Source organism: Camelina sativa, chromosome 2 (genome assembly GCF_030686135.1).
Source record: "Camelina sativa cultivar CO46 ecotype springtype chromosome 2, ASM3068613v1".
Taxonomy (NCBI): Eukaryota; Viridiplantae; Streptophyta; class Magnoliopsida; order Brassicales; family Brassicaceae; genus Camelina; species Camelina sativa.
In genome coordinates this window covers 20,091,177-20,106,466 of record NC_141881.1, presented here as the reverse complement: position 1 = coordinate 20,106,466, position 15,290 = coordinate 20,091,177, and the positions used below count along the sequence as shown (strand labels likewise).

The window sequence follows — 15,290 nt, the reverse complement described above, 5'->3', positions numbered from 1 at the left end:
CCGGTGCCATCCGGATCGTGATATCGAGCATTATGACTATGGTTACTCTTGATTTCTAATTTTGGATCAAGCCAATACCGAACAAGACCATCCCATACCTGAGGATCAATCCACTGTGGCTTTGCCTCATCACCTTTTAGCTTCCACTTTAACTTCCACCTAGACACTTGATCACACATCCTGTCCTTCAACTTATCTTCAAACTCCTGCCTAACTCTAACGTTTATGGAACGGTGCCAATTATACATTTTCTTCCAAATATATATATATATATATATATATATATATATATATATACTATATATATATTATTCTACTAGATTATGACCCGCTGTACACCGCGGGATAAGTTTTTTTTTAATTTTTTGTGTTAATGTACTATTTTAATACTAATTTTGCTAATATATTTTTTGTTAATTTTAATATATAAACCGTGGTATATCGCACAATAATTTTTGTTTACTACAATCTTAATTAAATCAGTTTGATTCGACATATTTTATATTGGTGTTGTTAAAACATTAAAATGGGAATTTAACCCGTATTGAAATATCATATTATTGATAGTTTATTTTTTAGTATTATTAATTCAATCATGTAATGTCATATAACCCGTCATGTAATATAACTCGTTTGTGTAATTTGAAAATTTAATATGTTTAAATATTTATAATTTTAAACTTGTTATTAAATTTAGATATATCAGTTATAAATTATAAACTTCTTAAAATTTTGTAATTTACTATATACAGTAAATTTACTATATTGTATATGTATGTTGAACACACACTTTTTATATTAATTGAGTAATATATGTTTGTTTAAAAAAATTCAAATCACAATATATGCAGGAAAAATACACCTTTTTATTAACTTTATGTATTATATGATGATTCACTATATTTAAATTTTAAAATCAAAAAGAGATGATAGGAGAATAATCTTTTTTAATCTGGAATAAATCTTCTAAATATCTATATTAATTATTAAACATTATATTTATGGATATTTAAAATATTTTAATTGTGTTTGGTTATAAGGATAGTAGAGATTATTAACTAAACTAGTTTGGATATGAATATAAACATTAAATAACATTCAATGTAAAAACTTTCCAAATAATATTTTTGAGCAAAAACTGCTGCAAAAATACTAGTATAGATGTTTAATCTCTTTCAAAAATGTTTTGTACAGTAGCCGCAACAGAGGAATCTTGGTCAAACCTTCAAAAAAATACAAGTTGAATGAGGATCCATGAAAATCAACATTAGAATTACATTCTGGAATTAAAAACTTAAAACTAATTTCTTACCAGAGCGTTCCTAGAGGTCAGCATGGATCCAGCTTCGTTAAACTTGCACGTCCATGACTATCGAGTAACTCCTCCAATGTTAGGTTGTTGAGACGTGCAGATGCTCCTGAAGAAGAGGAACGAGCGGGTGGAGACTTACCATTTTCTAGAGCCGTTGCAGTGCCACCACACAGAGGGTAGGGGCGTATGATAAGAAGGAGTCTGAGGCAGTGGTTGCAACGTTTCACGGCAGCTATTCAGGACCGAGTGCGTGTTATGAGAACCGGACGGAGCCCGTATACGGTGAGAACCAGTGGGAACGGGTACACCTTGATCCGACAGGAACCTTGTGTAATTTTTCCCTTGAAACATCTACAAAAAAAAAGTAAATCAAAACAAAATCGGAGTTAGGGTTATAGAACTCATTCAAAACAAAACAAATTGAAAGAATAAGGAGATTGAAACAGAGAAGAAGAAGAAGAAGAAATCATAACAATAATAAATCGAAACAAACAAATCCTAAAATTTAAAGAACAAGGAGATTGAAACAAAGAAGAAGAACAAGAAAAAATCATAACAAAAAATAAATCAAAACAAAGATTAGGGTTTATACCTTTCAGATCGAGGGTTTGATTTGAAGGAAATCAGAAGAGAGGAGGTAGAAGGTTAGGGTTGACTTGACAGAAATCGAGAGACAAGATTAGGGTTTACGATTCAAGAGCGAAATCGGGAGACGAGAGAAACGGAGAAGAAGAGACCGAAAGCAGAAGATTAGGGTTTAGCTTTGACAGAGAAGACAAATATTTGGGTTAGACGGAGAATATAAAGAGATTTGCAGCAACTGGATTGGGTTTGAGCTTCTATATAGACATTTTTATGCCTCACAAATCACTCGCAAGATTTGCGACGTATTAACTAGGGAGCCTCTCAAAATCAGTCGCAACACACTAACCTTGTGAGGGAATAACGAGGCCAAATAAGCAGTCACTCGCAAATCCCTCGGAAAGTTTTAGTGTTTAGGGTTTACGATTTTGTGAGGGATTACCGAGACCCAGTAAGCATCACTCGCAAATCTTTCGCAAAACATTAGTGTTTAGGGTATACGATTTTGCGAGGGATTAACGAGATTTCATCGCAAATCTCTCGCAAGTTGTGAGTCCTTTGCGAGGCCTAGTTAGCAATGCATCGCAAACTGTAACAACCCGTCCCATGGATCCCACTAGCCCTCCGCTAGCTTGCCTCCATAGGCCCCAAGCTAGCCCTGCAGGGCATCGATCCTAACCCCTCACTTAGGGCCTATGGGGGCAGCTTAGGGCCTATGGGGGCAAGCTAGCGGGGGCTAGTGGGGTCTACGGAACGGATTGTTACACAAACTCAACGCAAATCCCTCGGAATTTTATAAATCTTTATTTTAAAAAAAACAAAAACTACAATTACTCAATCAGATTCATTTTCTGAATTACTATAACGTACATTATCATCCTTAAAATCTACTCCATCATCAAATTCTTCGAATTCATCTTATTCAACCTCTTCTTCAGAGACATCATCAACATCTTCCACTTGTCTGATCAATGTGGATAACATCTTATGTTGATATGTTTGGAATGAAAATTTCTCCGACTCTTTTTTGTTGCAACACGACTTGATCATCAACTAACCCGATAATACGGCCTCGAGGATTAACTTTGATGACTGATAACCACATTTCACGTCTTGGCCGCAAACGAGGATAGGAAAGAAAGTGTGCTTGTGATGCTAGGATGAAAGGTTCAAATTTGGCGTATGATATGTTCGCATTAACATCTACACCTCCCAAGTTATTTATTCGCACGCCTACTCGGGGTGATGAATCATACCAATTACACTTGAATAGTACACATCTCAGATTCAAAAGGCCTGGATAATCAACTTCTAATATTTGTTGCAAAACACCATAGAAATTGTTATCACCAGCTTGTACGTAGATTCCATAATTTGCTATAGATTTTTGACTTCCATGTGCATACGGATGAAAAGTTTAACCGCGAGTAAAGTACATCGGAGCAGTAGTGATCTTTGCTCTCGGTTCTTGAACGAGCTCATGCAACCAAAGAGGCAATGGTTCATTTCCACATCCATTTTGAACCTATATAAAAAATTAAGTTTATTTAAATTAATTAATAATTAAAATACATATATTTAAAATTTAATTTATTTATGTACTTATAAAATTAGCAAAATCCTGCTCTTTGTAAGCTTCATAGTCATCTTTTTCTAAATTAGGATATACTTCACGAATCTCCATTTTGAACATTCTAAAAAAAAAATATTTGTTAATTTATTATCTTAGAAAATAAAATGAAAATTTAATTTTTTAAAAAGAATATCTCTCAAAAGGATTGAACATAATCTAGATTCCGCAAGATGTAATTGTGAACTGCTCGACAATAGCTATAATCTTCCCACCAAACTTCCTTTAACTTTTCAGCGTGTCTTCCTATCTGGAACATCGGCAACATTATATGTAGGTACAACGCCTCTGTCGGCATATTGTTGAGTATGTGTTTTTTTGTTCCCACGGTGGGGCTAAAGTAGTATGATGTGAAGTGAGACAATTCCTCTATTAAACTTCCGGCCACTATCGATCCCTTTGGCGATTATCCGTAAGGGTCGGATCGGTAAAAGGTATTACAAAATTCAAGAATACTAGTCCCGTGCCCCACCATAATAAATATATAAGAACCTCACAAAAGTTTGATAATTGTATGCGCCTTAAACAGTCAAACTCCACATAAAATAGACTCAAGCGTTGCGAATAACAATAACTAAGTGAATCTAGACATGTAATGATATTAGTGCCGGCTTAACTAGGTGGGCGGGCAGTACGACCGCTCCGGGTACATAAATTAAAGGAGTATATATGTATAAGAAAATGTGTAAAAAAAAATTTGTAAGTTAAAGAGGCATAAAAAAAAACTTTGTAAGTTAAAAGGGGCAAAAAAAAATTTGTAGGCTAGAAAGGAGCATAAAAGAAAAAGTATATGAATCAAAGAAAACCAAAAAAAAAATCAGTAAGTTTTTCTATAGGTTAAGGGATATCTTTTTTTAGTTTGCCCAAAGATATATAATATGTTTAAGCCGGCACTGAATGATATCCATTAATTATTATAATTTATAGAACAATGATATCAAAATACAGAGAAGTGGAATTGAGGTGGTCGAGGTTGAATGAAGTAAAGAAGCACACTAATCTATTTTTCATCATCACGGAGATTGAATTTCCCGGAGCCATAGCTGCCCAGCCCACGTAATAGATGCATGTATGGGAAATTAAAGAAACGCACCACCGAAGCATGAAAGAAAGAACCGTATGGGTTGTCGTCACCGGCGTTGCAGACATGAATCCACCGCGCTTAGAAAGCTTCTGAATCGGAGAGCAGGCCACTCAGCCTCAAGATCGTCGCCGGAAACAATCGGAGAGAGTTGTAGCCTCACGTCACAAAGTTGTGGTGGATTAAAAAAAAAAAAAAAAAAAGTTGTGGTGGATTCATTAGAGAGATTCAAATTTCTTCGAAACCGGTTCGGTTCGGTTCGCTAACCGAGAGTAAATGTTTTTTCTAACCGGTTCTGTTCAGGTCACTAATAATGCTTCATCGGCTTTCGTACTACTGTTCTGGTTTCCAAATTTAAGTGAGACTAGTATTGAAATTTCTATAGAATTTTGTACCGGTTCCCCCTTTGATTTGCTTAATGTTTAGGGGTTTTAATATTTAGGTTTTTAGTATTTTGTAATTATTACTTTTTTCATAGATAAAATTTTAAATTAATTTAGATTAATTTCTTTTTTTTTTTGGTAAGGAATTTAGATTAATTACAACAAACTTTATATAATTTAGATTAAATTATAAACTTTGTAATTCTCGCGAGAGATATATTCTTAGCTCCGTTGATTTTATATTCTACTCCCAAAAAAAAAAAACTTTCTCACGAATCTGGTCCACTGAGAATATGGAAGAAAGATCGGGAACGAAGAAGCTACAGTGCCAACGTATTGGCTGCAACGCCATGTTCACCGATGAAGATAATCCTGAAGGTTCTTGTCAATTCCATGCTTCTGTACGTCTTCTCTTTCTTTTCCAACTACTCTTCCCCTTTTGATTGATTGGTGTCCCTTCTTATTTATTCAATTCGGATCACTTTGGGTTTTAATCGGAGCTGTGTTTCTGAGGAATCTGAAGAATTGTGGATTTCTTTTATCATGTTTGAAGTTGAGAAGAAGATGAAGTGTTAGATTAGGTTTTGATTAGCTGTAGATTCATATAGGTGTAATTAAGTGAAGCCTTGAGAACTGCTTTGATTCTCTAATTTATCAAATTTAGTGAACCTAAGTGAGCCTCGTTGATACAAAGGAAACAAAACTATGATTGTGTGTCTTTGTAGAAATATGGATCTTTTGACTTCGTTTAGTAGCTTAACCGACCTATGCTTGCTTGCTATACTACTTTTGTTTTCTGTCATATTCATCTAAGCTTTTAATGTTCATGTTCTTGTACTATCTTTTTCTCGGTGTGGCTGTGGATCTTCTTTTCATCAACTACCGGTTTTTGTTCAAGCAGGGAGTAAGTCAAATCTTCAATTACTGTTTATGATTATGCTTTTTGTTTCACAATCAGAGAATTAAAAGCTATGATGAATGTTCAAACTCGCAGCCGTTTTTTCATGACGGAATGAAAGAGTGGAGCTGCTGCAAGCAAAGAAGTCATGATTTCAGTTTGTTCTTGGAAATCCCTGGGTAATAATAATATTGCCTTTCCATCATCTTATAAGCTATGCTGTATCTCTCATGTAATGCAAACAACACTGATACTTTTTTTTTTTTTCATTTTTTTTTTGCAATGAAGATGTAAAACAGGTAAGCACACAACTGAGAAACCAGTCCTGGCCAAACCGGCTCCAAAACATCCTGTCACGGTTCCTACTTCATCTCCAGTTGCCAATGCTGCATCAAAAAACTCTTGCTCTAGATGCCGGCAAGGCTTCTTCTGCTCAGACCATGGTTGGTATCTTACTCTCTCTCTCTCTCTCTGGTTTAAATTCTTGTTACACATTGGTGAATGCAGGAAAATCTCTATCTTACATTGTATCCTTTATCACTCACACAGCCTCCCAACCCAAAGAACAGACCAAGCAGACCCTGAACACACCAGTACAAGCAGAAGAAGAAAAGATTGAATCCATAGCACCTCCAATTAAAAAAGTTGTTATAGACATTAATCAACCACAAGTCTGCAACAACAAAGGATGTGGCAAAACATTCAAAGAGAGAGACAATCACGAGACTGCATGTAGCTATCATCCAGGTCCTCCTGTCTTCCACGACAGAGTGAAAGGGGTGCGTAACACCTAATCTTCGCTCAGTCAGCTTCTTTTGACCCTTATTGAGTTTGTGTTTAATTACATCAATGTTTTCTTTGTGCAGTGGAAATGCTGCGATGTTCACGTGAATGAGTTTGACGAGTTTATGGAAATACCGCCTTGCACTAAAGGTTGGCACAGCAGCAACCCCTCTCAGGCCGTCTGATATTATTTTTTCCCCTGAAATTTTCAATACAAAAGTTTATCACCTTTTAGTTTGATATAAGAACCTTTCAATTGACAGATATATGTAATGATTAAATGCTCATGTACTGTGTTCTGAATGCTTCCATTAAGGTCAAGTTCGGACGAAGTTTTGGATCATGATCAGGGGTTTGATTGTTATTTTCAAACCATGAGGATCTTTCAATAATTTCACCAATATTAAAAGGGCTATTTAGTTAACTATACAAACGTAGAGGCAAATTCCTAATATTCAAAAGTAATTTGCCAATTTATCTCAAAACTTTTGTATTTATTCAACACTTTGCCACACATTTTTGTCTTTCTCTCTCTCTCTCTCTCTCTTTCCACTTCGTTACTCCCAACGAACGGTTCGAATCTCTTCGACGCCGGAGACAACTCAGGCGGAGTAGTTTCCGATGAGGCTGATAGTACCTCTCCGTGGCGTAATCCAAGGCCGTGGCGGTCTCTTCGTCGGCTCTCTCATCCCTTGTTGTCTCTTTTACTTTCTCCAGCTTTACCTGAAAGGACGCCGTCCTCCTCCTTCAGACCCGACGGAGTTACCGAGAACGTCATCACGGTCTAATCTCTTCTCCCGCGGAAACTCAATCGGACGAGTTCGAGTCTCCTCTCGAGCGGCTCCTGTGGCGAAACCTTCCGATTCGCCTTACTATATTGGATTGGAGAGAGTCAAAACGGATCCGTACGATCGGATTTTGAATACGAATGGAATTATTCAGCTTGGATTGGCTGAGAGTACGGTGAGTGTTGTGATTCTCTTTTGATCTTTGTGATTGGTTTTAGAAACTTATTAATGGAGATTGCTTTTTTTTTTTTGTGTGAGTTTTGTAGCTGTGCTTTGACTTGCTTCAGAGATGGATGTCTGAGAATTTGATGGAGTCGATAATGCAATCTGATCATGGTGAATTCGATATTAGTAGTATCGCTATGTATAAACCTTTTGAAGGATTGCTGGAACTCAGAGTGGTAAGTGTAGATATAACCATTTTGTAGTGTTCTTTGCTTTGACTACAGAACTGTATTAGATAATTCGTTTGATTGATTTAGTTCTTTGTAATTTTCTTGATGGTGTGTCCAATGTCCCAAACACTGAATTGAATCTCACTGGCTCTTCTATTTGCTATTGTTTCAGGCTTTTGCTGATTTCATGTCACGGATAATGGGAGGTAAGGTGTCATTTGACCCTTCAAACATGGTTATAACAGCTGGTGGGACTCCTGCTATAGAAGTGTTGGCCTTTTGCTTGGCTGATCATGGAAATGCTTTTCTGATTCCGACGCCATACTATCCGGGGTAAGTTTAGCATACACTTCTTAGCTTTTTTACATCTGATGAAAGTGTTTGATTCATCAACCAGTATACTAAGGGGATTGAATTTGCAGCTTCGAGAGGGATATTAAATTTCGGACAGGAGTGGAGCTTATACCAGTACACTGCCGTAGCTCTGACAATTTTACAGTCACAGTTTCCGCATTGGAACAAGCTTTTAATCAGGCTAGAAAGCGAGGAAGCAAGGTTTCTGGCATCCTATTTTCAAACCCATCAAATCCTGTTGGAAATATACTATCGAGGGAGACGCTTCATGCTATTTTAGAATTTGCTCAAGAGAAAAATATCCATGTTATTTCTGATGAAATCTTCGCTGGTTCTGTTTACGGGGACAAAGAGTTTGTTAGCATGGCAGAGATCGCTGACTCTGGGGAAATTGATAAGAGTAGGGTTCATATCATCTATGCCTTATCAAAAGACCTTTCAATCCCTGGTTTTAGAGCTGGAGTTATCTATTCATTTCATGAAGACGTAGTAAATGCAGCGAAGAAGCTGATGAGATTTTCATCAGTGTCAGTTCCAGTCCAAAGGATACTTATCTCTCTGCTATCGGATGTAAAATTTATTGAGGATTACATGACAACACACAGGCAAAGGATCCGGAATAAGCATATTAGATTTGTTGAAGGTTTGAAACAATTAGGGATTCCTTGTGCTGAGAGTGGTGGAGGGTTGTATTGTTGGGTTGACATGAGCAGTTTACTGACATCCTACAGTGAGAAAGGAGAACTCGAGCTATTTGAGAAGCTATTGAGTGTTGCTAAAATTAATGCTACTCCAGGAACAGCCTGTTTTTGTATAGAACCGGGTTGGTTTAGGTGTTGTTTTACCGCTTTAGCTGATGAAGATATCCCAGTGATTATGGACAGGATGAGACAGCTTGCTGAATCAATTAGATCTTGAGGTAAAATTTGATTTTTTGGTTACTGCGGTATTGTTTTTTTATCGATAGGTATTGTTTTGGAAAGTTTGTTAGAGATTTTAGAAGATAAGAAAGAGATAAATGATATGAGTTGCGTGTTCTACATCACAAAGAGTCTGGCATTCAATCGCCTCAAATTTACTATACTGCATTTACAAGTTTCTTGTCTATGAAAAAAAAAAAAAGAAAACAACTTCTGAAATGTTTGGGGATGCAAATTGTGAGCACCTTTGTAAGAGTTTTCTTCTAAATGAGCTTCAACCTTGGTTGGTATTTTTTCCACTCAAGTCCTTCTATCATTTTGATGCCCGGTACAAAGAGGCAACAGCTATCAGCTCCATTCTTTGTAAATTCCTGCTAGTTTGGCAAGTGTCAACAATTTAGAATCTTAATATTTTTTCATGATGGCTTTGGAAGAGACTATGAGAAAAGATATTTGAGAGGTTTTACCGTGTAAAGATTCTTCTGCTTTCTCATTTCAACAGCTCTTCTCATATAGCTTCTCCTTCGGCTCATCATTATTAGCTCCCCAAGTGTCTGTGGCGTCCTCACAGGAAAACCAATATTCATGTTGTCAGATTCTGTAGTAAGCTTCACTTCTTCATGCAACGGATGAGTAGAAACCTTAACGTCCTCAGAATCAGCAGCTTTGACCTTTTCTGATGGAAGAAGACGTGGAAAGAGCTTTTCCAAGAACGAAGCTCCCACAAGACTGGAAGCTCCAGTCATGTAACTGCTCGTACTGTCATCAGATTCATAAGCTGGCGACGATGGCATTGAGGTAGTCTCTCTTTTCAGATTGTCATCAAATTCATCCATTGCCACCACAGTACCGGATATCGAAACCGAGCAGTTTGTCTCTAATAGAGACGGCACAGAGCTGAAGGAATCACTGCTTGCGTCATCAAAGATATCACTGCTGGTTTCAACCTCACCGTACATGGGAGGAGGTGGCAGCGGTTGATCCAACGGCTCAGGTGGATTGAAATCAACAAAAGATACAAAACAAGGGTATGGTTGTCCAGGCGTTTCTTCCCAATCGAACGGAACTGAAGTAACCAGCTTAACCGGAACTGGAACTGGAGGCGGTAATGGAGTTGTCGTAGTGGTTTCTGATGGTGGATGTGGAAGCTGGGGTGGGTCATTTGAGGAATCAGGGAGAGGTTTTCCAGGCGTTTCTTCCCAGTCGAACGGAACCGAAGTAACCAGCTTAACCGGAACAGGAACTGGAGGCGGTAATGGAGTCGTCGTAGCGGTTTCCAATGGTGGATGTGGAAGCTGAGGTGCGTCGTTTAAAGAAGCAGGGAGAGGTTTTCCAGGCGTTTCTTCCCAACGGAAAGGAACCGATGTGACCAGCTTAACCGGGACTGGGACAGGTGGGGGAAGCGGAGGAGGAGAAGGCACGAAGGTGGCTAATGAAGGTTGCCAATTCTTCTTGGGGTAGCCAGGCCTCTCTTCCCATATGAAAGGAACAGAAGGAGGCTGCCTCAATTGTTTTCGAGGTGGCTTTGTTTCTTTGTGTTCCATTTCAGACATTTGTTCGTCTCTTCTACATGGTCTTCTTTATTTATAGTTTTTACGAGTTTCGATTAGTCAACGAGATATTGTGTTAATAACTAAAACCACTTTGGTTCAAAGTGTGCGTGTTTAAGGCCAACTATTTTTTGTCATGAAGATTCACCTAAACCATTTGGTGCCGTGTCACCAAACTAGCAGATCCACTTCATGCTGACTTTATAAACTCTTTTTATTTTATGTCATCATTGTCTGTTCCACTTAAACTCACAATCTAATCCATTAATCTTATCTTCAGAATTTTGTTTCAATTGAAATAACTCTTGTCATGTCAACATTTGGAGTTTTTGGTATAGAGTATGAACATAGTGGTCTTAAGCCCAAACTCAATTTTGATTTCTCATTTGGGAACACTAGCTTCTTATTTTTCTTTTTAGTTCAATCATAAATCAATCAATTTATAAGCATATACAAGTGTTTCTTTCATACACCAACCCATTAAGGCCACTGTCTACGACTACGGGTAAGGCCATTTAAGCTTTGTTGCTCTTTTCTCTTTATCTGGTAGTAATACTTTGCTGTTGCAAATATTTTTGATTTGTCAACATTCTTGTGTCTCTGAAATTCTATAGGTACATGGTTAATAACACTATCTTGTGTCTGTCCCTCATGTTTTCGATCTTAGAAAAATGTTCATAATCATTGTTGTGTTTACCTCTTCATTTGTCACTCATTATGTGTCTATGAAATTCTAGGTGTGTGTACCAAGTACTTAATTTATCTAATGATGCTCAAATAACACCTTTTGGTACGTGATACAAATTTGGTACTACGGGAGTTTGAAAAGTGTGGTATAATCTTGAAATATTAATGGTCCACGGAATGCCAACTGGATGCACATCCTCTACCAGGTTTCTCTTCTTCCCTTCAAATCTTCTCTATAAAGAAAACAACGGAACTGAACAATGGTCTATGTATATGATGTAGAACCGATCTGATCCACATAAAGCGCTGAACAAAGCTGGGATGATGATAAACGGAGTGGTATTAATAGGAGTGAAGCCATTAGACCTGATAGGCTGATACAGAAGCAAGCGTTAACTTGCTGATCATGATAACTGCTCTAAGAGTCAGCGGATACATGCATGCTTGAAGACACGCAGCAGGTCTTATAACCCACTGATAAAACATGGGATCACTATCAAACTTATCCATGATAATGGGAGTCAAATAAGTTTTGTCTTAGATTGTTTGTGACATTTATTAATTAAACCAACTCTTTAGGTTTTTTTTTTCTTGAAAATTAGCATAAATGGTGATAAAATGACGCGAATAATTCAATACGAAACTTGACAAATATTAAAAGAGACGACAATGTTTTATAAGTTCTTACAAATAAACAAACAATAATAATAATACTGAAACAACAAAAGCATAAGAAAGAAACATACGTGACAATTACCACAGCATCCCCATATTGAAAGGTCTTTTCTGCCAAGAGTGAGGCTCCATAAGTATGTGAATGATCTCACAAGAAAGCATTGAGAAGCTCCATAAGTATGTGAATAATCTCACAAGAAAGCATTGAGAAGCAAAATCTATGGCTGTATACAGCTCAATTTCCCTAAAACTAATCCATCAAAGTATTATGAAAACACAAAACTTGGTTGACTCTTGATCTCTAGCATGAGCTGGACCCATCTAACTATTGATTAGTACGTTAATAATGTAAAGTCAAATCAAAAATTTAAAGTATATTAGGTGCACTTAATATATTCGACATCTAATTCTATTCTCTAGATTCATTTCATCAATATTCATATTGAACTTTTCCTAAAAGTTTTATATTTGTTTTCTAATATCGGCTCCTCCCAACCAACGGAGTAAAGCATTGATACAACTTTCCCTGAGGAATCCATAAGTATAAACTACTAAATACACCCACTTAGGGTTCTATATAGGGACAATTTTTGCATATGAATTTTACTATGTTTTTTTTTTAAAAAGCAAAGGTTTCCCAACTTGAATCCACCAATAAATTTTTATTTAAAGTTATTGGTAAATTTTAAAAATAATTAAGATAGTTTAATACATGTGTGGTTTGACTAAATTGAATAATTCATTTTGTTCTTATCATCTTCAAATCATACAAAAACACACTTTTGAGTTTGAATCTAGAGACTATTACAAACAACTATTGTGCGATATAAGGCCTGGTTAAATGGTTTAACCCTGCTTTCATACATATTAATATATTATGAAGAAAAATACTTTTATATAATGTATATATGTAAATAATTTTACCCACCAGTTTGTGCTACAAAAATTTTCATTTTTTTTGGACAAAACAAAAGTTTCCATTTTTAAGAACCGGTTTAATCCAAATACCATTTCCTATAACCTCTAATAAACATGTTTTCATTTGACATTTTATATCTAAGACTTAGCAAAACAATCACTCAAATTCATTCCAATATATACATTGTTTTACACTCATCACATCATCTTTCTTATATATAGCTTTCTCTCTCGAGTCAAGAAAATTAACCCCACCCAAATCACTTTTTATCATTTTCATAATTTGTATTATCAAACTAAACCCCAAGAAAAAAAATATAAAAACCAACCCACCAAAACAAGAACAAAACAAAAAAGGACAAAACTCTACAGTAAAATTAGCTGTGATTATGAGTAAGAGGAGACTGTAGATTGAACAGAGCTTTTGCAGTCATCTCTCTTTCGAATCTCCAGATGTAGTTTAACCCAACAAGAAGCTCTGTTATGGCTGCTTCTGTCTTAACTTTATCTGCAAACACAAGTGTCTGAACTAACATCACTCTGTTCTGGCTATTTGCTGATGTCGCCATGTGTTGCTGCTCGAAGCTTCTCTCACTCTGCCACCTAATCATATTCTGCGCCAATGGTAACAACCACCGTAAGATCCGACCTAATGCCGCCTTCCACTCCGTCGCTAAACCACCATCCGTCGCCGTGAAACCTACTCCTTTTAGCCTCGACCTTAGCGACGATCTCACACTCGCCGGCAACATTGAATACAGATCGTCTCTCGCGTCAAGACCTACAAGCTGAGGTTGTTTGATCATCTTCTCCATCACGACTATCAGATTCGCGTAGTGAAGCGCTACGCCAGCTCCGCCGAGAGTTGTCTCCGGTGGTTTCAAAAGTCTTGAGCTTTCTTCAAGAAACGCAGAGGACGACGCCGTTTTGACTCTCTCCTCGTCGTTTGGGCTCGGGTGAACAAGGTTCATAGAGGAAGAAGAAGAAGAGAGGGAACGAGGGAGAGAAGACACGACCGTTGGACCCATGTAGCTAGTGGCTGCGGCTGAGGAGAAGACGGATTTGAGTCTAGCGAGAGCTGTGAATACCGATCTTGCGAGAATCAACACGACCGTGTCGAAGCTTTTGTTCCAGAGAGATCGATCTTTCAGATACTTGACATGTTGTTTCTGTCTCTCAATCTTGTTCTGTAGATCTATCACTTTCATCACATCTTTCTTGTTCTCGTAGTCGTCTCCTTCTTCTGTGAATTCGATCCCAATCTGTAAACTTTGTTTTCTCAGGGAGTTTTCTAATATCGTCATCTCTTCCATCTCTCTATACAAAGCTGTTGTCACACTCACGTATCTGTTTCCATTAACAAAACAAAGAAACAACTCAATCAATCTCTCTGTTTTTACTCTGTTTTTGTATGTTTTTGTATGTTTAGTGTTAAGAGATTTGGTTTACCTTTCGATTTTTTTGTTCTTAGCTTCTGTGTCTTTAGAGCTCATGGCCCAGCCATGAGGATCACGACCTATGTCAGCGAACTCATGGAATAAGCGGTGGAAAGAACGGAGGCTTGGGGTGGTGCAGCGGTGGCTCAGCCTTGAAACAGAGTTAGCTGCGTGGGCGAGACTATCTGCGAGCTCAGCACAAACGAGGCTGAGGTGGAATGTTTCATCTCCGGTGACGATTTTGGTAAGACCTTCTAAGGAGAGAGAGTGGTCTCGGAGACTGAGGAGATTAGCGTCGGTCAGAGAATGAGTGAGGTGAAGGATTTTGGTCATGACACGTGAAACCTCGAACGATAAAACTCCAACGGAGGAAGTGTTGGTGCTGGTATTGATCGGAGGTGATGATCGAAGGGGTCGAGTCCGAGAAGAGGGTTTGGATGAAATAGCGTTTTTGAGTTTTATTAAGAAAGTTTCGAGAGCCATTTGTGTGATTTAGGAGCAAAGCTAAGGAATGATTGATTTGAAGAAGTAAATGGAGATAGTGTGAGATAATGAGAGAGATTATAATCTATAGTTTCATTCTTCTAGGGGACTAAATAAAGTTGAAAGTGTGAATGGCTCGTGGGGTGTTCAATCCATCATTACACTTTAGATTTTTAAAATTTTTGGTATCAAGAATATATTATTTATGGAAATAATGCGTTTTGTTATTCGTTTACATTATTTAAATGATTGGGAGGAATGTAACAGAAGATGTGTATGTCAACTAGAGTCCTCCTCTTCAGCAATTCTTATTCTTTTCATTATCCATATGTACACATACATTTTCTTGTTTGTGAGTCTGACCAATATTTTATACCATATTTGTTTCTTTCTACAGAGATTTGTAAATCTTATT

General features: G+C 37.2%; 4 protein-coding genes across 9 annotated transcripts; 2 read left to right on the top strand and 2 right to left on the bottom strand.

Annotated features, from left to right (window-relative positions):
- Positions 1-4,426: 4,426 nt before the first annotated feature.
- On the top strand, positions 4,427-7,012 carry LOC104726411 (cysteine and histidine-rich domain-containing protein RAR1). 3 transcript variants are annotated; one of them, XM_087486263.1, is made up of 5 exons: positions 4,427-5,389; positions 5,983-6,065; positions 6,175-6,329; positions 6,436-6,665; positions 6,753-7,012. In XM_087486263.1, exons 1-5 carry the CDS (start codon positions 5,282-5,284, stop codon positions 6,852-6,854), a joined length of 678 nt encoding a protein of 225 aa, XP_087342389.1. In that variant the 5' UTR covers positions 4,427-5,281; the 3' UTR covers positions 6,855-7,012. The 3 variants fall into 3 exon arrangements, with proteins under 3 accessions (XP_087342389.1, XP_087342395.1, XP_087342392.1); XM_087486269.1 differs by having other exon boundaries at positions 5,195-5,393; XM_087486266.1 differs by having other exon boundaries at positions 5,213-5,892.
- Positions 7,013-7,172: 160 nt separating this feature from the next.
- Positions 7,173-10,813, top strand: LOC104726389 (putative aminotransferase ACS12). 4 transcript variants are annotated; one of them, XR_015580819.1, is made up of 6 exons: positions 7,173-7,632; positions 7,724-7,858; positions 8,025-8,185; positions 8,275-9,125; positions 9,629-9,716; positions 9,855-10,813. XR_015580819.1 is itself a non-coding variant. In XM_010445239.3 (5 exons), exons 1-4 carry the CDS (start codon positions 7,291-7,293, stop codon positions 9,122-9,124), a joined length of 1,488 nt encoding a protein of 495 aa, XP_010443541.1. In that variant the 5' UTR covers positions 7,173-7,290; the 3' UTR covers position 9,125; positions 9,629-10,813. The 4 variants fall into 4 exon arrangements, 2 of the variants coding, with proteins under 2 accessions (XP_010443541.1, XP_010443549.1); XR_015580818.1 differs by having other exon boundaries at positions 7,180-7,632; positions 9,629-9,713; positions 9,855-9,906; XM_010445239.3 differs by having other exon boundaries at positions 9,629-10,813.
- On the bottom strand, positions 9,218-10,679 carry LOC104726403 (uncharacterized). Its single transcript, XM_010445259.3, has 2 exons — positions 9,594-10,679; positions 9,218-9,497 (listed from the first exon to the last, which is right to left on the bottom strand). Exons 1-2 carry the CDS (start codon positions 10,677-10,679, stop codon positions 9,390-9,392), a joined length of 1,194 nt encoding a protein of 397 aa, XP_010443561.1. The 3' UTR covers positions 9,218-9,389.
- Positions 10,814-13,101: 2,288 nt separating the features above from the next.
- LOC104726380 (protein PSK SIMULATOR 1-like) lies at positions 13,102-15,071 on the bottom strand. Its single transcript, XM_010445229.3, has 2 exons — positions 14,406-15,071; positions 13,102-14,303 (listed from the first exon to the last, which is right to left on the bottom strand). Exons 1-2 carry the CDS (start codon positions 14,873-14,875, stop codon positions 13,334-13,336), a joined length of 1,440 nt encoding a protein of 479 aa, XP_010443531.1. The 5' UTR covers positions 14,876-15,071; the 3' UTR covers positions 13,102-13,333.
- Between the last annotated feature and the right edge of the window lie 219 nt (positions 15,072-15,290).